The 19,403-nt window shown below is 33.0% G+C and overlaps 1 protein-coding gene across 2 annotated transcripts in view; it reads right to left on the bottom strand.

Moving 5' to 3' along the window:
• The window catches only part of LOC126748996 (inositol 1,4,5-trisphosphate receptor), a 53,717-nt gene that overhangs the window by 27,606 nt on the left and 6,708 nt on the right, over nucleotides 1-19,403 (bottom strand). For both annotated transcript variants that reach the window (XM_050458583.1, XM_050458584.1), the window contains exons 3-11: nucleotides 14,530-14,716; nucleotides 14,390-14,476; nucleotides 14,066-14,329; nucleotides 11,003-11,216; nucleotides 9,982-10,507; nucleotides 9,644-9,809; nucleotides 8,596-9,509; nucleotides 3,130-3,280; nucleotides 2,929-3,076 (exon numbers count right to left, since the gene is read on the bottom strand). In XM_050458583.1, coding sequence (XP_050314540.1) covers nucleotides 2,929-3,076; nucleotides 3,130-3,280; nucleotides 8,596-9,509; nucleotides 9,644-9,809; nucleotides 9,982-10,507; nucleotides 11,003-11,216; nucleotides 14,066-14,329; nucleotides 14,390-14,476; nucleotides 14,530-14,716 — 2,657 coding nt within the window. The remainder of the gene's footprint in view (nucleotides 1-2,928; nucleotides 3,077-3,129; nucleotides 3,281-8,595; nucleotides 9,510-9,643; nucleotides 9,810-9,981; nucleotides 10,508-11,002; nucleotides 11,217-14,065; nucleotides 14,330-14,389; nucleotides 14,477-14,529; nucleotides 14,717-19,403) is intronic.

Below are 19,403 nucleotides of genomic sequence, written 5' to 3'. Positions count from 1 at the left end.
CTTGAATAGTATCAAGTTTGCAGTCAGAGTGCAGATCAACATTCCTTACGAAGAAGGGTGCAATAGTTAACATCCTGAAACACTTATTCTGAAACACCTGAAGCTTTCTGATGTTCGTCTTCGTGGTATTCCAGAAAATGTACTTTACCTCATTTTTCCAGGGGACCAGCGTGCCCGAAATTGCCAAATTTGGGATGTTGAGGCCATGCTTTTTTGTTATTGGAATGACCTCTGTTTTCTTACTATTTATTTTGATTTTCCAGTTGTTTGCTCACTCTATGATTTTATCTAGATGACTCTGTATATACGCTGATATCTGAACTAAATTTTTACAGCTCGCAAAGACACAAGTGTCCTCCGCGAATAGTGTGTGCTCTTTGGGATGTCCGCTTGGTATATGTTGAATAAAATTGGTCGGAGCGGGGAGCCTTGGGGAACTCCCGTCCCCTATCATGGCGGTAGATTCATTCGCATTAAATTCATCAACTTAAAAGACCGTCGAGCTGGGAGGCGTGGCTTGAAACCGAGCTCGCGACCAATACCGGCCAATATGTAGCTTTTTCGAGCACTGAATAAACCTAATTGACGAGAACGCGTACTGGGTAAATTAACTTACCCACAACGCGAATAAAGTCTTGGTCTAGTGTTCTTTCGCTTTATGGATCATCTATTTTACCCACCCACATCGCGTTCTCTTCGTTGCGCTTTACCCAGAACACGTTTTTAATACAATAATTAATAAAAATAAATTTTACTTAAAGGAATTTATCAGATAATTACATTAGGTATGTGATGCATTGAAAATAATGAAAAAACAAAGCGAAAAATAGGTCAAAAATAACTAAAAAATTATATATTTCTACAAAGAGTAACCTTATAGCATTTAGAATTAAATAATAAATTTAATTTTATACACGCAGATGACTTATTTCGACATACCTTAAAACGATTCTTGAAAACAAACAGAATAAATCACAAAGCATAAATGAGGTAGCTGGTGCACATACCTGTCACAGACTTATACCGACCACTTACCTCTCAACGCATTCTGGATAAAGCCTAATAGCCCCAACGCGATGTGGGTAAATGTTCATACTCACAATGCATTGTGGGTAAACATTTCGAGCAGTGGCCGATTACGGCAATTGCGAATACCATATATACTATACACATATTTATGATATATATACTTTTGATATACAAGGTGTCCAAAAAGGGTATCAGCAATACACCATATTTTGATGATCATTTATTTATGGCAAATTAATGTACAGTCAATGGAAATTTATGAACCAAAAACAATATTGTCTAAACGGTGTCCGTTACGCTGTATGCACTCTTCAAATCGAGAACGAAGATTATTGATAACCCGTCCACACATTTCCCTTGATATTAATCTTATTTGCTCCTGGATATTTTGCTTTAATTGATTTGTATCAGCTGGATTATTCTCGTAGACCTTACTTTTGAGCTAACCCCATAAGAAATAATCAAGTGGCGACAGGTCCGGGCTGCTAGGAGGCAGATAATATTGCCTCTTCTTGAAATGACTTTATTGGGGAATAATTGTTGAACACCTTCAATTGCCCGATTTGACGTATGGCATGTCGCATCATCCTGCTGAAACCAGGTTTCTAAGTTAACACCTTGAAACTGTCGGAGAGATAGTGCAACAAAAATCTTGTAACATTGCACAATACCGCTCGGTATTAACGGTAAGTGCCCGTCCATTTTGATCTTCAAAAAAATAAGGCCCAATTATGCCGATCAGCAGACATAGCAGCCCATACGACCACTTTGGGGCTATGCAGTGGACGTTCGTGTTTTCTGCGAGGATTAACGTCAGACCAGTACCATTTTGCTTATTTACGTGGCAATTTACATGAAAATTAGCCTCATCACTGAATAAAATGTTATTGAAATCGACGAGTCGTTCCATCATTTCACTGACAAATTCTAACCGTGTATTGTAATCCCTCGGTTTTAGTTCCTGCACTAACTGTATCTTATATGCATGCAGATGCAAGTCTTTGGTGAAAATGTTATGTAAAGATGATCTTTTGAGAGTAGTCGTCTGACTTCGCTTCCGTACAGATAAGGTTGGATTCTCTCTGACTGATTGACGTACTCTTTCGATGTTTTCTGCACTTCTTACGATTTGTGGGCGGCCTGGATTATGAATTTTCACTGTGGATCCAGTAGCTTCAAACATTCTGATCCATTTTCTAATAACATCAGGGCTAGGTACAGTATATAGGTAGGGCGCGATATAGACGGCGTGCTGTCACGATTGAATTATTGTTTTGGTAAAATGCACGTACACAAAAAGCGCGTTGCTGTCCGGTAAACGGCTCCATTGCAACTGAAATTCCTTGAACCCGTTTACATTTTGACTCCCACCGTAAATGGCGGCGTTGCCACGTCTGAGATTAAATGCACAAATAAAGTGCTGATACCCTATTTGGACACCTTGTACATCATACAATACTATAGCCATTTGAAATACAAAACTTTGACTTCCATAAAATATCTATTAGTCCCAGACATGGTAACTATTGCTGGTACGACAACAGATTTAATTTTTAATATTAAAAAAAAATTTCTGAGTAGAAAACAAAAAGTAGCAAATACAGGATCACTGTTTTCAGAATATTATTTTCTATCGAAATACGTAATAATATACCAAGCGTCCCATAAAAAAAAACAATAAAATATGTCAAAAGATGTTCTTATAACTATTCTATCAATATATCAAATTTCATTTTTTTATCTTGAAAAGTAAAGAGGTTTATTACGTGTTCCCTTCTTTCTGTGTCACCCGGTATATAAATATATATTGCGAAAAAAAGGCGCCACCCGCGTGCATATTGTAAGTAACGTTTTTTTATAAAACGTATTTTGTCTCATTTAATATATAGCAATACTTACAATCTATTTCTCCGATTGGAATCCTTCCATCAATTAAATCTGATTCAGACACGCAATCCAAAATACTCAAAAGCGTTTTAGTTAGTTTAAGCAAATCACAAAAACTATAAAATCCAAAATAAATAAGTTCTCTGGCCAGCTTAACGACCTAAAATTAGGGGCGGTTAGCACGATTTTAAATCTAAGTAAAAAATATATAACCTCAAAAGTTAGTTTGTTTTGTTCTTGGTCAGCAAAAGACCACATTTTAGCAACTACATTGCATAAGTAACCACCCACAAAACTTATAGTGGAAGAAAATTTTGCTCGAACAGCTTCTTTGTTGGGATCAGGCATTTTATTACAATCATAACTAAAATAAAATTTGTTGTAAATATTTACATAAAGTAACTTTTTGAAACAAAAGAAATATATTATAAGATAGTTTTCTTTATTAGCACGTTTTTTTATAAATCTATTTTTATAAAATCATTCTCTATTTCATTTGGTGAACAAAAGGCTATTAGACATTAGTTGTAGTTTCTTTCATAATTTAATTTTCTAAAATATTTATAGTAAACATTTAATATAACATTTGAAATGTTGGAAACCTGATGATTTATGATGCTTCAATCCTGGAAGTTTATTAATGAGGAACATATCATATACCGTGTGTTAAAAAAGTCCCGGATCCCCTTAATAATTCGTGAACGCGCCTTTTTTTTAAAAAGCGTCCCAAATCTTCATTAAGTTGATAACTTTGCATATGCAGGACGCATGACAACAGTAGTAGAGGCCAAAGTTACCGTTTTTAAAATAAAATGTTATATTTTTTAGGTATTTTCCCGATTCTATGCAGAATTTTTAAACAACTTCATATAACATATACTATTGCTAACTTCAAAAATTAATATGTAAAATCTATTATAAATAAAACATTTAAATACGAGGGCGGGTCAATAAGTCCGTGACTTATTTGAATTTCCCGCCCTTTAATGGAAATGGCAACTCTGCTCCTGTCAAGAGAGAACTGTCAGTTGACGCCTGTCAAAATTTGAACAAGCTGCGTCATTTAGTTTGTGTTTGACAGCTGTTGATAGCAGACTACCACTCGTTTTAAGAAGAAAATGGAAAAAAGTGAATTTCGTGTGCTCATTAAGCATTATTTTTTACGGAAAAAAACCATCACTCAAACCAAGGCTAAGCTTGATAAATATTATGGGGACTCTGCACCATCCATTTCCATGGTAAAGAAGTGGTTTACTGAATTTCGATGTGGCCGTACAAGCACGGAAGATGCCGAACGTTCTGGACGCCCAGTCGAGGTCTCTACATCCAAAACAATCGAAAAAATTCACGATATGGTTTTAACCGATCGGAGATTGAAAGTGAAAGAGACTGTGAAAGCTATAGGCATCTCACATGGTTCAGTAGTTTCAATTTTGAATGATCATTTGGGTATGAGAAAGCTTTCCGCAAGATGGGTGCCGCGTTTGCTCACAATCGACCACAAACGCAAGCGTGTGACAATTTCCCAGGAGTGTTTGGCGTTATTCAACCGCAATATGGACGAATTTTTGCGTCGTTTCGTCACCCTGGACGAAACGTGGATCCACCACAACACGCCGGAGACCAAACAGCAGTCAAAACAGTGGATTTTTCGGGGTGAATTGGCGCCCAAGAAGGCAAAGGTGGGTTTGTCAGCCAATAAAGTCATGGCGACCGTTTTTTGGGATGCACGCGGTATAATCCACATTGACTATCTTCAAAAGGGGAAAACAATCAATGGAGAATATTATACCAACTTATTGGATAGATTCAATGAGGAACTGAAAGAAAAAAGACCACATTTGGACAAAAAAAAAAGTTCTTTTCCACCAGGACAATGCAAGGGTCCACACATGTGCAGTTTCCATGGCAAAAATCCATGAATTAGGTTACGAATTACTTCCTCATCCGCCCTATTCTCCAGATTTAGCCCCCAGTGACTATTTCCTATTCCCAAACTTAATGAACTTTTATGGCTCGGCGGAAAAAAATTTGACTCCAACGACGAAATCATCTCTCAAACAAATGCCTATTTTGATGACCTCGACAAATCATCAAGTCACGGACTTATTGACCCGCCCTCGTACTAACCTGTAAAAAGAAACGATACAAAAAATTAAACAATAAAACTATTTAATTAAATGTTGAAAATGGCCCTCTTGAGGGTTTGACAATGTGAAAAATTGTAGTAAAAAGCATTTGCTACGTTTGCTACTATATCGGGAGTTACCAATTCACATTCTGCTCTACTTCCGCCTTGTAATACGTTAATATTTTCCGGCTTTGTCGCATAAACTTTATTTTTTAAATGCCCCCAGAGAAAGTAGCCAATCCAACAATTTGGAAAAGTTCTATCTAATAATCTCCTTATATCAACTCCAAAATGAATAGGCGCGTCATATTGTTGGAACCATATTTCATGAAAATTAATATAAGAATATCTTCTTATTTCTGGTACTGTCTATCTGATTTTCCACCAAATTTAGATATCGGAGGGCATTTCACTTATCCTCAATAAACTTATTTATTATCATATTACCAAATATACCTGCCCAAACATTTACCTTTTTAGGATACTGGGTATGTGTTTCACGCACCCAGTGCGGATTTTCATCTGACCAATATCTGCAATTATGTGGATTCAATGTGCCATTCAGCATGAATGTTGATTTATTAGAAAAAATAATTTTTTTGTAAGTAGAAGCCCATTATCGAAGTGGAGTGGCTATAATATAGCGGGTTGGGAAGGGCGGGAAGACTCCTACTCAAATGAAAATGCTAATCTTTTGTCAAGATTTATGCATTTCGATGAGTTCACTCATCATCATCAGACTCTTACACTACATACCTGTAAAGTTTACGTGAAAAACAATAATTATATTTTCTTCCCGTCCTTCCCAACCCGTTAGAAAAAACACACTTCTTCACATTTTTGCATTAGGATATTACCAAATTCTAAGCGGCGGTCACAATCATCTTCAAATAATTCCGGTACTAATGTTATTTTTTTAAGATTAAATTTATTGCGTTTAAGGACATTTATAACCGATATAAAACAAGCGTCTGACTGGTTGACACCTTAACGTAATGCTAAATTTGGGTCTTTTGCAACTTTCAGTTTTTTCAAATCTGTAAGTTGTTCTTATTGCTGTAGATTTCGAAAATGGTGTGTGGCCTTGAAATATTGTTTTAAAAAGGTTTTGGGTTTGTTGGTAAGCTCGCAATTTTCGATTCCCTAGAAGTGTGCTTCTTTCTTTTTCAGAAAGTGACAAACTTATTAAAATATAATTAAAACTAACTTATAATTTAATACAAGTTTTCAATAAAACAATAATTATAAGTAATCTGATATTTACAGATATCATAAATGAGCAAAAAACGTAATTAAATTACCTCACCAGTTTTTAAAACCTTTTAAAAAGTAACTACTATTTATTGATAAAGTACTTTTTTAAACTATCCAATCTTTTAAGCTAGTGTTATTATACGTATGTCTTATACGCATCTGAAGTGGTGTTAAAATTTTGCCTCAAATCGGAAATTGCAAAAATAAATATACCCTTTTATTTAAAAAAAGGTAACTTTGTCTCTCCTACTAATTTGATGCCCCCTTTATATGCAAAGTTATCTTCCTAATGTAGATCTGAAATTCTATAATTTTTATTTGAGACACTTTTTGATAAAAGGGCACGATCACGAATTATGAAGGGAGTCCGGGACTTTTTGAACACACGGTATATCTAACAAGCCAATTTTTTAAAATTATTTTTACCTATTTCTTACATTTTGACACTTGGATGGCTCGACTATCTGCATGGGTATTTGATTGATCTCAATGAAAAGATTTAAGTAATGGCTACTCTTACATATAACTATTATCAAAGCCAGCATCTTTACATATTAATTAAAAAATTAAAAAGAAAAATATGTTCTATAAGATGAATAAAAAATTACAATACAATTTAATTAATTAATAACATTGTCTATTCATCAAGTAGCATCAATTTATATTTTTCTCTGGCAAAATTTATGCTGGCGCATATTGATATAACACCAGGAGCCAATGAACTGTAAGCAAAGAACATTCAGCAATATATATGAGAAAATGCTGTAATAGAGCTGTACGGGTCTTATCAGATGATTGAAACTGTAAACAATACTCTATCCCGTATCGAGTTCTGAGATATCAGTTTTTTAATAATTCAACATATTGTATTAACCACTTCAGTTGATTGATTTTTTTGTGAGACATGATCATACTTTCTTAGACCATACACATATCAAAAATATACATTTTGCATATATTGCAGCCTATTTTTTGATATGATATCCAGACTTAGATAGTAAACCAGAATACAATAATCAAAATCAAGTATGAAGCACTTCGGTATACATATGGGGAATATATTCATGACAACATCCATTTTTTAGCAGGTTTTGCAAAAAAATAGGTTTTTATTAGCAATAAATAATGTAAGTATGCGATTTAGATCGTCATTTACATGTTCCATTGCACTTATTAAATTTAGGATCAAACAAGTGTAAAAGCTGAGTGGCATAAGGTTTTACAAATAGTCCAAAAAATTGAGCCTTGAGGAATCTATAAATTGTCTAAAATCTAAACCAAAGTTTTATCGAAATTTGATTCGTAAAAGGTTTCAATAATTACTCATATCGCTCTAATATTAAAAAAAAATCCTAACCTGGAATGCCAATTCTTTGTTCCAAAGAGATCTGATAAATCATATACACTTCTGGTCCATGAAATCTTTCTATTACATACTATATTGAAAATTTCTAATTGTGCCTGCAGGTTAAGACAGAAGAAATAATTGGAATTACATTACCTCCTGGGAAATCCCAAAAATAGACTAATAGCAAATCGTACATTATGATAGGAAATCTTTCGAAGAAAATGTCCTCAGCTCTAATGCAGCAATTAGAAATAAAAAGAAATCTACCATTTAACACTTTAAGGTTGCATAGCGTTCTTGATATTAACATTTTAGCCAAAATATCTTTGTAGGAGGTATTGATGTCCTTCAGAGATAACGGAGCTTAAACGAAACTCCAGAGTATAAATAAAGAGGATAAAATATATTTCAAAAGTCTTAGTTCAAAAAAATAGACATTCTCATCAAATCGCAGAAGAACCGCTTTAATCCATGTTAATGTTAGTTAAACAAGGATTTGAGAGATAGCCACGCAGCAGACACCAGCCAAGTGCCTGGCCTAATAAGAATCTTACAAAGGCTGTAAACTCGGTTTGCAAAAATTAACTGGTAGATAAAATTTGTGTAAGAGACTTATTACACATACAATTTTGTTATTGTCCGTAATGACCAAATTACGGGTAAAATTCAGTCACGGTACTTGACTTGACAGAGAGCTTGTTTTTTGCCAGTAATAGCTACGTAATTAAAAATTTCACATGAACAAAACTCAACGAAATTCAAAGGCATGCGTATTCTACTTACCGAGCTGCTCACAAGTCAAAATCTTAACTTATTTCGATACTTCTAATATTCCCAACAGAAGAATATTTTTAGTAAAAAGATTAATGAATTTAATCAAAAATTATAATGACTTGCCATGCGTGCAATAATCAGAAAACAAATTTATTTTATTATATGTACTTACTCATTGATTGACATTAAAGAAGGTATCTCTGACCAAAGTCTAGCATATTTAACCGGGGTTACCGGCTCCTGCGGATCTCTATCAACATGCAAATGAAGCATCAACCTGCAGAATGATGCCCTAAGATCAAAGCTCACATTTTCATCTGCCATACATTTCAAAATTAACTCTATATCTAGATGTGGAGATAAATTGTTTAGAGCCAAATACTGCCGATTTAAACACATATTAGAAAATAAATCCAGCTGGTGGCGGTAATAATCTAAAATAGCTTGATTCTCTTTGCTTCCCATCTTAGCTTTTCGGCATAATTCTGTTAGTGCCATTTGCTTTTGTCGATTATTCCAAAGAAGTATAACTTGGCATTCTTCAATAACTTTTATTTCATCCATCGTACTGTAGGAAAGATCCATGAGATTCTCATCTTCTTCTGCAACTTCATGTAGCTCAACTTTAGTTTTCATAAGTCGAGTTTCTATAAGAATGTCTGAGTTTTTCTGGCTTAAAACACTTTTGCATATTAATTCTTGTGTTACGGGGATAGCTTTTTTATTTGAAATACATAAGTCGGAAAGGTAGTCTAGAAATCTGCTTTCCCAGTTGTTCATATTCTTCCGGACCAGACCTACAAAAGTTTCTATTTCGGCAGGTGTTATGTGTTTCTCGAGAAGTTTTCGATTATTATGTAGTAAAGCAGTAATAGTATCTTCTGCCAAAATATCATAGCCAATTTGTTTTTGCATAAAACCAAAATGTTTTGCAATATATTCTTGATTTTTTCGGTAGTCCTGCTGGCTTAACCGTAAGATTCTATAGCAAAGACGAAAAATATACTTGTATGGGGCGTGTCTAGGATCATTAAGTTCATCCAGCTTTAGAAAAGGTGTTTCGCATTTTTGTTCAAGAAAGGGTCCCTAAAACGAAATCAGACTATTATGAACTACTATTATATACTTCGTTTTACTAAATCGGTTATTTTTCTATCTCCTAAAGAGTTTCAAAATAAGGTACAATAATATAACAAGGCGATCATAACGCTTGAACGAACCTGAAGAATATTGAAAAGTTGTTTTAAAATAGCCTGTTCTCTTAATAGCTTTTGCCTATCTCGATTTGGATTGGTGACAATAAGTTCCAAAGCTTCAGTTTTATTCTGCTCATTTTCTAATTCAGCCACAAAGTACACTATATCTTGTAGAAGCGTTGATAAGGATCTAAAAAGATATGTTTATGTTTACACCAAAAAAGTTGAAAAGCAAGTAATTACGGTTACAATACAGAAAAATAATTCAAATCGGAAGAGTTTCAGAAAGAAAAAGTACAATCAAAATATTGCCAGCCCAGTCCAATGAGGATATGAAAAATGTACTCAAATTATTAACCAACCTTCTTTCTCCATGAGAAATAGTTCCATTCGACAGTTTCACAGATAAGGCTGAAAGGAGTTTACAGGCATCATTGGCAAAATCCAAATCTCTAACTTCTTCCGGTGAAACTGGAATTAACGCAAAAGCTTCTTTATCTTCCTTTCGTAATGCGCATCCGACTTTCGACATTACAGGTTTTTCTTCATCTTTATCAATGGGTATTGACGTCGAATGAACCCATGTATCCGTAATTATGTGGTGCAATCTCACATAACTATTTTGAGGTACTAAAGAATCTGCTGGTGGCAAGTTTGTTGGGCCTAGCTCAAATAAGGAAGCTATCTCATTCCTCTCATACAAATGGCTCACTGGTATTAAGTGGTACTTCGATATTTCACTGGGATCGGTTTTCTCGGGATCATCTACTTCAGCAGATGTTGCTAAATACTGACCGGTTGCTAGATGTTTAAAACGGTATAGAGAGTCCCAATGCCCTGCCCCTCCTCTACAAGGGTCATTCTGGACCACTTCGATTTCCCATAAAGCTACAATTAAGTTAAAATTAATTACAAAGATTTGTATTGGCCATATTGGCATAATTTTCTTTTTTATTTAGTTAGATATTTAGATTAGGTTAGAATGTTCTTGGTAGACCCGAACTAAAATCGAATTCAATCATAATTAAAAAAGTAAATTTTGTGAATGTTTTTTAAACTGTATAGAAAAAAGACGAAAAAAAATAATCCAAACAAGCAAACTCCGGAGTTGCAGCAGAAAATCAACTGTATTAATCAAATAGAGGCGATATTTGCATTGTAGTTTGAGAGATTTGGAAAAGAGCTAAAAACCTCTATTACAGTATCAAAAATGAATATAAATACACTCTAGTTCTTCTTTTACATGTTTACAACATTAAAGGAGCTTAAAAGAGCGGAATAATACAAACTTGTAAACGATGTGACTAAAACCTACTTCAGTTTAGGTAAGACAGCAATACATAAACTACACATAACATTATAACGCTTACACACATTACCTACCTTTACTGCTTGTTGCAGCGGTTGCACTGGTTCGGCCGGTTGTTCTTAGAAATACATGAGATCGCTTCTTATATTCATCCATTGTTAAAAATTTTTCTTGTTCAGTGTGAAAAAGCCTTACAACGTCTCCTCCTTTTAAAATGTTGTCTTGATTTTCTTTATATTCAAGAAACAGGGTCACTTTCCAAGAGGTATTACCATTCACTACATTTACCTAATACATTATTACAATATTATTACAATATTAGTAGGATAGATTTTGTTTAAAAAACATAAATATATTATGAAAAGTTTAGCATATATCTTTGTTATAAAGTGAATCTTGATAAACTATGAGATTATAGTATCTAGAGAGGAATTTGGCAAAATTTCTGATTGAGAAATTTCTTGGCAATAGGAAAACATGTTAATCCGGGGTTTCGGACCTGCATTAAACTGACTTTGTCCATAGCACACAGTAAGAAAAAACTTCAAAAAAAATTATAATTTTTGGTGACGTTTAGACTAATTTTATTTACTAGGATTGTAATGTTCCTTGAATATTTTATACAACTAAATGTATAGGTTCATAAGGATAATACTCTATAGATAGTTCATAAGGATAGTACTCTAGATAAATAATACCACACATATAACGAGACAAACAGATGCGTAACCTTACTGGAGCTACGGACTCTGGATGGGGCTTATATCGACCCCCTCGAGTTAAATACCGTACATTTTAAATTTCACCCCACTGGCGATATAGGACAGTTTCTACGCAATACGTTACTATTGGGAAATATCTCGATATACAGGGTAATTCATTAAGAATGGGCAACTGGAGATACTACACACCAAAATATGGCGATTGAGCTTAACATGTCTTATACAAATGTCGCAGGTTTACGAGATACAGGGTATTTAAAGTTTGGAATTTTAATTTGAAATTTCTTAAAATTTTGTGATTTTAAGCAGTATCGTCTTGAAAATTGGCGACTTTATGTGTTTTGACATGAAAATTACGAATTTTCTGGTGAATTTAGCATTATTTATACAGGGTCTTAGTTACACCCTGTTACTTAGGTAAATTACAACATATCTTTTTTGCGCCTAGTTATGGCTAAAACGACTGGAAAATATAAAAGGCAGTTCAATTTTGAATAAAAAGGTACTCTTGTTTATTTCATGTAACTATATCAATTTTTAGGTTATTTGCATTTTAAAAATATTAACATCATAGAGTATACGTTTGATTCTGGCTGGACTTCTAACAGGATATTAACATCATGGAATATACGCCTGTTCAATATTCTGATATGCATTTATTGTACGAATTGGCAAGATGTAATGATTTAAAATACGAAGATTGTATGCTGACAAATTCCCTAATATATAACTGCCTAATCCAAAGACTTCCCAACGTATCGCTCAGAGGTTACGAGAAATTGGTAAGAAATGATTTTATTCTTATTTTGAGTTAAGTTTTGAGTAGTAAAAACGATTTGGATTTTAAGTAGTTTTGCTCCAAATATGAGCTGACACAGTGGAGCTTCCAGAGCTGTACGTAGAGCTGAAGTTAAAGAGAATGTTTTAGATGCTATCATTGAAAATCCTACAGTTGAGGAAATATTTAAGTTTTTTTCAAAAATTTCAAGTTTTCAAATGTACAGTAATACCATTTTTCAAGAGCAACTGCTCCATCCATACCACCTGCAAAAAGTACATGGACTGAGCGCGAATGATTACCCCGCAAGGGTAGAATTTTGTACATGGGTCTTTAGGAAGTTTGACCATGACAATGGCTTTACTTTGTTGATATTATTTTCGGACAAAGCAGGAAGGGATGGGCTGATTAACTCGCATAATCTACACATGTATGCAGACGAAAATCCTCTTGCAATAAGACAAACCCTTGGAACATTGAATGCCTAGAATAAGCCTAGCTGCAAATCATAGGCGAGGTTGTTTGAGTTCAGCATCTTTCAGACAATGATGTCAAATCGATTTTCCAATTTTTTATACAATATATATTTTTCTTAGTCCATTGTATTTTTTTTTAATCTTAAAAATGTTCTTTGACGTTCTAACTAATCTGTTTTTGAAGGTGGTAGACAATGGTACAGTGAAAACATCTTGTCGGACTTGCATTGTCTTATTTATTTAATGTAACACGACGTTTCGGTTGGTAACTCCAACCTTTATCAAGTGTAAACAGTTTACACTTGTTACTTTTACAGTTAATTTTTTTATTAACTTCTAACAAGTGGACCTTTTTTGTTGCAGAAATACGAGAAGATAATATTTTTCAGTCAGTTGTTGGATACATCATAAAACAAAACAGTGATGATAAGTTATTTACCGAAATAGTGCTGTTAGTCGCACCCTCTAGAAGTTTGGCCATAAAAAGTAACAGCGCCCTGTTTCGCATGCTAGAAAACCTTCCTACACCGATATCTATTTTCCTATATTTTATGGCAAAATCTGAACTGCTTCTTAAGCAATAAGGAAAAATTGAAAATAAAATTGTAACTTCGGCACCCTGCATCTCGCACACTTTCAACTTTTGGACTAAGGTATGTTTAAGTCAATTCACATATTTTGGTCTGTAGTGTCTCCAGTTTCGAGATTTCAAGACGACACCCTGTATAAAAAATATATTATACCTTGACCATTGACAAGAGTTTAAATCCGTTACAATATAAACTTATTGCTCACAAGATTAGTTAGAAACCTTTTTTCATGGTAATGGAAAATCCCATATTTTGTATCAATGTTTGTAGCACCTAAACAAACTAATGTCACTTTAAGGTTATTAATAATAAAGAAGGTTACAAATTATACTACTATGATATAAAATAAGGTAAATTTTTGATATATTTTAAGTAAGATATTTTTAAGATTGATAGTATAAAAGATTGAAGCTTGAATTGGCCTTGGTTTATTATGAATTTAAGTTACATGGGGAATATACAAGGTTTATTAAAATCACGATATCCTTTCAATTTGTACGTATAATACTCTAAATTTTTCATAAGAGATAATATGTTAATATTAAGGTCTATGCCACAAAAGAGCCTTTACCTCTTTACATCCAGGATTATCTGGCAATTCATGGTTGGCAGCCACATGTAAAAGCTGCTGACCAGGGCCTACAGGATTTAAAATCACTTTATCACCTAAGACTATGTTGTCCCCAGTAGCCCTCAATTTATAAAAAGGGTGAATATAGAACCAGGATCCTTCATTTCCATTTCCGTCAAGATAAACCCTTATGGCATTTTTTTCTAAAAGTGCTGGCAGTTTTTTGTTTACCGTTAAGTACTTATTTGATTTAATATGTAACAGCTAAAAATTTAAACAATACTTAAAAATAATCTTAAAGAAAGTGTTAAATATTTCTTCTACCTGGACGACATTTCCATAAAGAACATTGGTTCCATTTAGTTTTTTATTTTCCGACTCGTTCTGTTTTTTCTCTATTTCAGCAGCATGCTAAAAAAATATTTCTGGTTTAACATACAAAAGACATAATAAAAAATACGCACATGAAGCCTTTTAATTAAATTGGCATCTGTGTTGGAACCCATACTTTGTTTGGCAGCCTTCCAGAATTGCTTCTGTGCAGAGTACCTATTCATGGGGCAAATTTTGAATAAGCAGTCTCGAAATTTTTTTGGTGGATTTAAAAGATCTCCTGATTCTGGACATACTACACATCTGTCATCGACCAATCTAAAGAGAAAAAAAATTGTATAATTATAAAATACTGGCGACTGTAAGATTGCCACATTTCGAGAGTAACAGATGATGGTACATGTGTTATTCAAATTGGATACATTAAGTTACAGAAATTGCACTACGGCCGTTTTTGCTGACACTTCCCCTTACTTTCGTTACTTTCTACCTAATGCGCAGGAATTCCTTTGTTAGGATTTAAGTTAAGGTTTCAAAATAGGATTTAGAAATAAGCCAATCAGATTTCAAAAAATATATAAATTATCATTTTGGCAGACAATAATCATGATTAATCAATGTCTGATTAGCTCTAATCATCCAAAAGAAAACAGATATATAGAAGTGTGTAAAATATATTATACATTATATAATATCATGTTGATTACTCAATTGAGTTTGAAAATGAATTAAATTGTCACTCTTTACAAAATATTTTTAATTTTTAAAATGTTTATGTTGGTATAGAAGATGACTGATTGTAAGTTATTGATAGTGCTCGATCATGCTCTTGAAAAATGTTACTTTATCACCCATATATTGATATTGATTTATGGATGAATTAGCCCCATCTATAAAAAATAGTATTTTCTGTATATTAGAGTATTACTATTTGTGTTTTTTCTCATAAGGTCCTAAATTAGACTCAAGATTATTAGACAAATTAGACTCTAGACTTAAGATTTTTTCTAAAGTATTGAGAATTTAAAGGAAAGATCTGAAAGATATATATATATATATATATATATATATATAACCATTAAATGTTTTTTTTTCTTTTTTGAGCTATTGAGTATGATTAATAAAAATTGGCAATCAGTTCAGAAATACCTACCTAATTTTACTTTGAAAACAACAGGGTTTTAAGTGCAAAAAACGAGTTTTATTTAATTTTATGAAACTAAGCTCAAATTAACGGCTCAAATGTATTTTATCTTAATTACACTGATTACAAAAATTGTTGAAAATGATCACCTTCACTAAGTAGGCATGCTACGCATGGAATTACGCACACGTTCAAATATTCCCGGCGTATTTCGTATAGTTTCACACGAGGCAACTATTCGGTCTTTTAAATTTTCTAGAGTATTTACGGGAGTTTTATACTAGAGTTTTAAGGTGCCTCATAAAAAGAAATCTAAACTATTGAGATCGCGGGATCTGGGGGAACCTCCGCGACCGATCCATCGATTCGGATAAACGGTATTTAAATCGTTTCGGACAATTAAACTAAAATGAACAGGGGCACCATCGTGCATGTATTCGATTCGATATTCGATTTCTTAACAGAAGTGGCACATCTTCAAAAAGCCCAGGCAGTTCTTCGAGAAACTGTAAATATGACCGACCGCCTTGATGGTCGGTCATATTTACAGTTTCTGCCCTGGTAAAAAAAATTGTCGAGGAATCACCCCCTTAAATATTAGCACGTCTTTAAGAAACACCCATACTGAACATACTATATTAATCTAGAACAAATCATTTAAAAATTATTTTTCTGCGTTATAATTTCCTTTTCCTTATACAATTCGAAATACATAAATTTTGAATAGTAATCTATGATTTGAGCATTAATTTAAGTTTTCAGTTATACTATAGTATTCCTTTGTATGCTTTTTTCAAATCGCAAGCTATTTGTATATACACTATCGGACAAAAGTAGAGCAACACTTCCAGAAATATTTGCAAATACCGATTTTAAAATTATAAATGCATGATAATGTATACAAATCCACTAAGTTTTAAAACTACAAAGTAGGCTATAATTATCAATGTCAACAAAAATTTTCGCAATCAAAACAAATGATTTTATTTTGACGTTTAAGTTTAAATGCTTCATAGTAACGCGTCAAAAGTAAAGCAACATTCAAATAATTTGTTCAAAAGAAGGGTTTTAGCAAAAGTAAAGGGATAAAATAATTGTGTAAGGTGATTTTTATCATGCCGAAGATTAATCATGCCGAGAGGAATTCCAATTTCAAAAGACTTGAAGCAAAGAGTTGTGAATGGATTCATGGAAGGTAACAAACAAGCCGATATTTCAAGACAGTTTGAGTTACCCCGGTACACTGTGTCCAAAATAATATCATCGTATAATGAGAGGGGACATTTAGAGAAGTTGCCAAAATCGGGAAGGCCAAGGAAAACATCAGTAATGACTGACAGACGCATCAAAAGGATTTCCCAAAATGATCCTTGGAAGTCCGCACCTCGAATTATTGCCGAAATTCCAGAAATTACGGTTGGTATACGAACAGTACAAAAAAGGTTAGTAGGCGCAAAGTTATTTAGTAGACGTCCAGCTAAAAAGCCGTTAGTTTCAATAAGAAATAGAGCAGCAAGGTTGGCATTTGCACGCCGGCATTTAAACTGGACCGTCAATGACTAGAAAAAAGTTCTATTCGGTGATAAAACGCGCTACAAAATATTCAATTCTGATGGAATGAGGCGTGTGAGGCGACCAATCAATACGAGGTTTATTTCTAAATACGTAACACCTACAATTAAGCATGGTAAAAATAGTGTATTTTTATGGGGTTGTTTTTCATGGAATGGGGTAGGCCTTATGCACTTTATTAATGATACGATGGACCGATTTGTTTATAGGGATATCATGCAGAATGTTATGCTTCCTTATGCAGAATGGGAAATGCCATTGCGTTTTATTTTTCAACAAGACAACGATCCAAAACATTTTTCACAAGTTGTTCAACAGTGGTTTCGGGAAAATAATGTTCGTGTTTTACAGTGGCTAGCACAATCCCCAGATCTTAACCCCATTGAGAATCTCTGGGAAGAATTATAACGTCGTATTCGTACCCAAATGTTTCCAAATAAACAATCCTTAATAAATAAAATTAGTGAAGTTTGGACAAGTCTTCCCGAAAATGTCATTCAGAAGTTGATTGCTTCAATGCCGCGCCGTTGTCAGCAAGTAATTAATAATAATGGATATTCTATCAATTACTAATGTATTACTTTCAATTGTTTTTGTTGTTAAATGTGTTAAATATTTTTTGTTGAACTAAAGTAAAATAAAATACTGTTAAATATAATTTGTTGCTCTACTTTTGTCGCCCCCATTCTTATAAATTTTTATAATCATTAATACCGTTCTTAAAATGATTAAAAGTACACCAAAATGTACTGAAATATTACTTTCAGTGTAAGGATAGTGTGACATTAAGCTTAGCAAAAAATCACATCCCAATAATTTTTTTTTATTCAAACATGAATAAAATTGAACTTTGTTGCTCTACTTTTGTCCGATAGTGTATGTAAAGGATATAAAAGAGAACATTGAAATTTTTTTTTTTTAAATTGACTGTGTGGAATTTTAAAATTTTATGATGGTATCAACTGGCTGGTATGGTATGGCTTATTACCAAAATATTTATTGAGTACATTGAGTTCTTTAAATTAATAATTTTAAAATAAATAGAACATAAGATAAATATAATAATATAATAAGATATTCATCAACAATAAAGTCACTTTTTTGCAAGGGTTTAAATAAAAGTAATAATTTGTATTAAATTTTAAAAATGCCAAAACTATTTACCAATAAACCAATGGTATTAAAAAAGGATATTTCTCTTAGATGATGAGTATTTGAAAACAATTATAGGTAACTAGAAAAGTTAAACCAATTTCCCTATTTTAAATAAATTTTCTGCAAACTTTAGTATCTGCTCCTTCCTCCCATATTTGATATTGTGACAAGAACCCAATAATCACATAAAAAATATAAATACATATGCTGTTAATAAAAATGTACTAAAAAACATACTTACACTTGAACTAAACATCTATAAAATGTAAAATTAATTGTATATAGCTCTATATATTTTCACGTAATATATACTTTTCTTCTGATCTCTCTAACAGTAATGTGATGATAGGCATTATAATATTATGCAAATAAAATTCAAATAGAAATAGATTTCTTAAGATCTTAAATAAAACTGCAGAAATCCCCTACCCGAATATATAAAAATCATGTTAAATGCTACGCTCGCCATGCATTTTAAAATTTACTGGAAATCTTAGAAAGGCTTTTAGTTGAAAACCAATATAAAAATTCTAATGGGAATGATTACTGGACAACATAGTTTTATCATAATGAGGGAGAACTGATAAGATCCCGAAGCATTAGACTTAATCTGGCATAAGGCCTTATAGATATCACTATTTGAACACAGACTAAATTGAAATCTACTTGCAGTACATTTTGTGGTACGATACATCTTAAGTGTCTCTTTATTGACTTTTGGTGATATTTTTTGGACTGGACCTAAAAAGAAATCAGTAATTTATTGGGGATCTCTTAGAGAAGGAGGTAAATCAATATTTTTTTTGGTTTTTCTATAAACGTTCATTTCGTTTAGGCTACTCCAAAGTTTCTTGCTACTCTGTGATCTACTAATCTCAATATATGCCTTTTTTCATTTCGAACCAATTGCGTAAAATAATTTTTCACCCCTTCATTTTTTTTTATAATTTGAAAAGAGTTTATTGCGATATTGCTTTAAAATTTTAAAAGTTTCTGTAAACCATCGAGCTTTGGCCTTTGTGATGCGAACTGTTCTTAAAGGTGCATGGAAATTAAAAATATATACGACTTTTTTTGAGAAAATTTCAACCTTTTATCGTTACAGTTATATAATACCTCGTGCCAGGTTTGATT

This window comes from Anthonomus grandis, chromosome 22 (assembly GCF_022605725.1).
Source record: "Anthonomus grandis grandis chromosome 22, icAntGran1.3, whole genome shotgun sequence".
In the NCBI taxonomy this organism is placed as follows: Eukaryota; Metazoa; Arthropoda; class Insecta; order Coleoptera; family Curculionidae; genus Anthonomus; species Anthonomus grandis.
The sequence above is the reverse complement of the archived record's forward strand: the minus strand, read 5'-3'. Positions and strand labels throughout refer to the sequence as shown.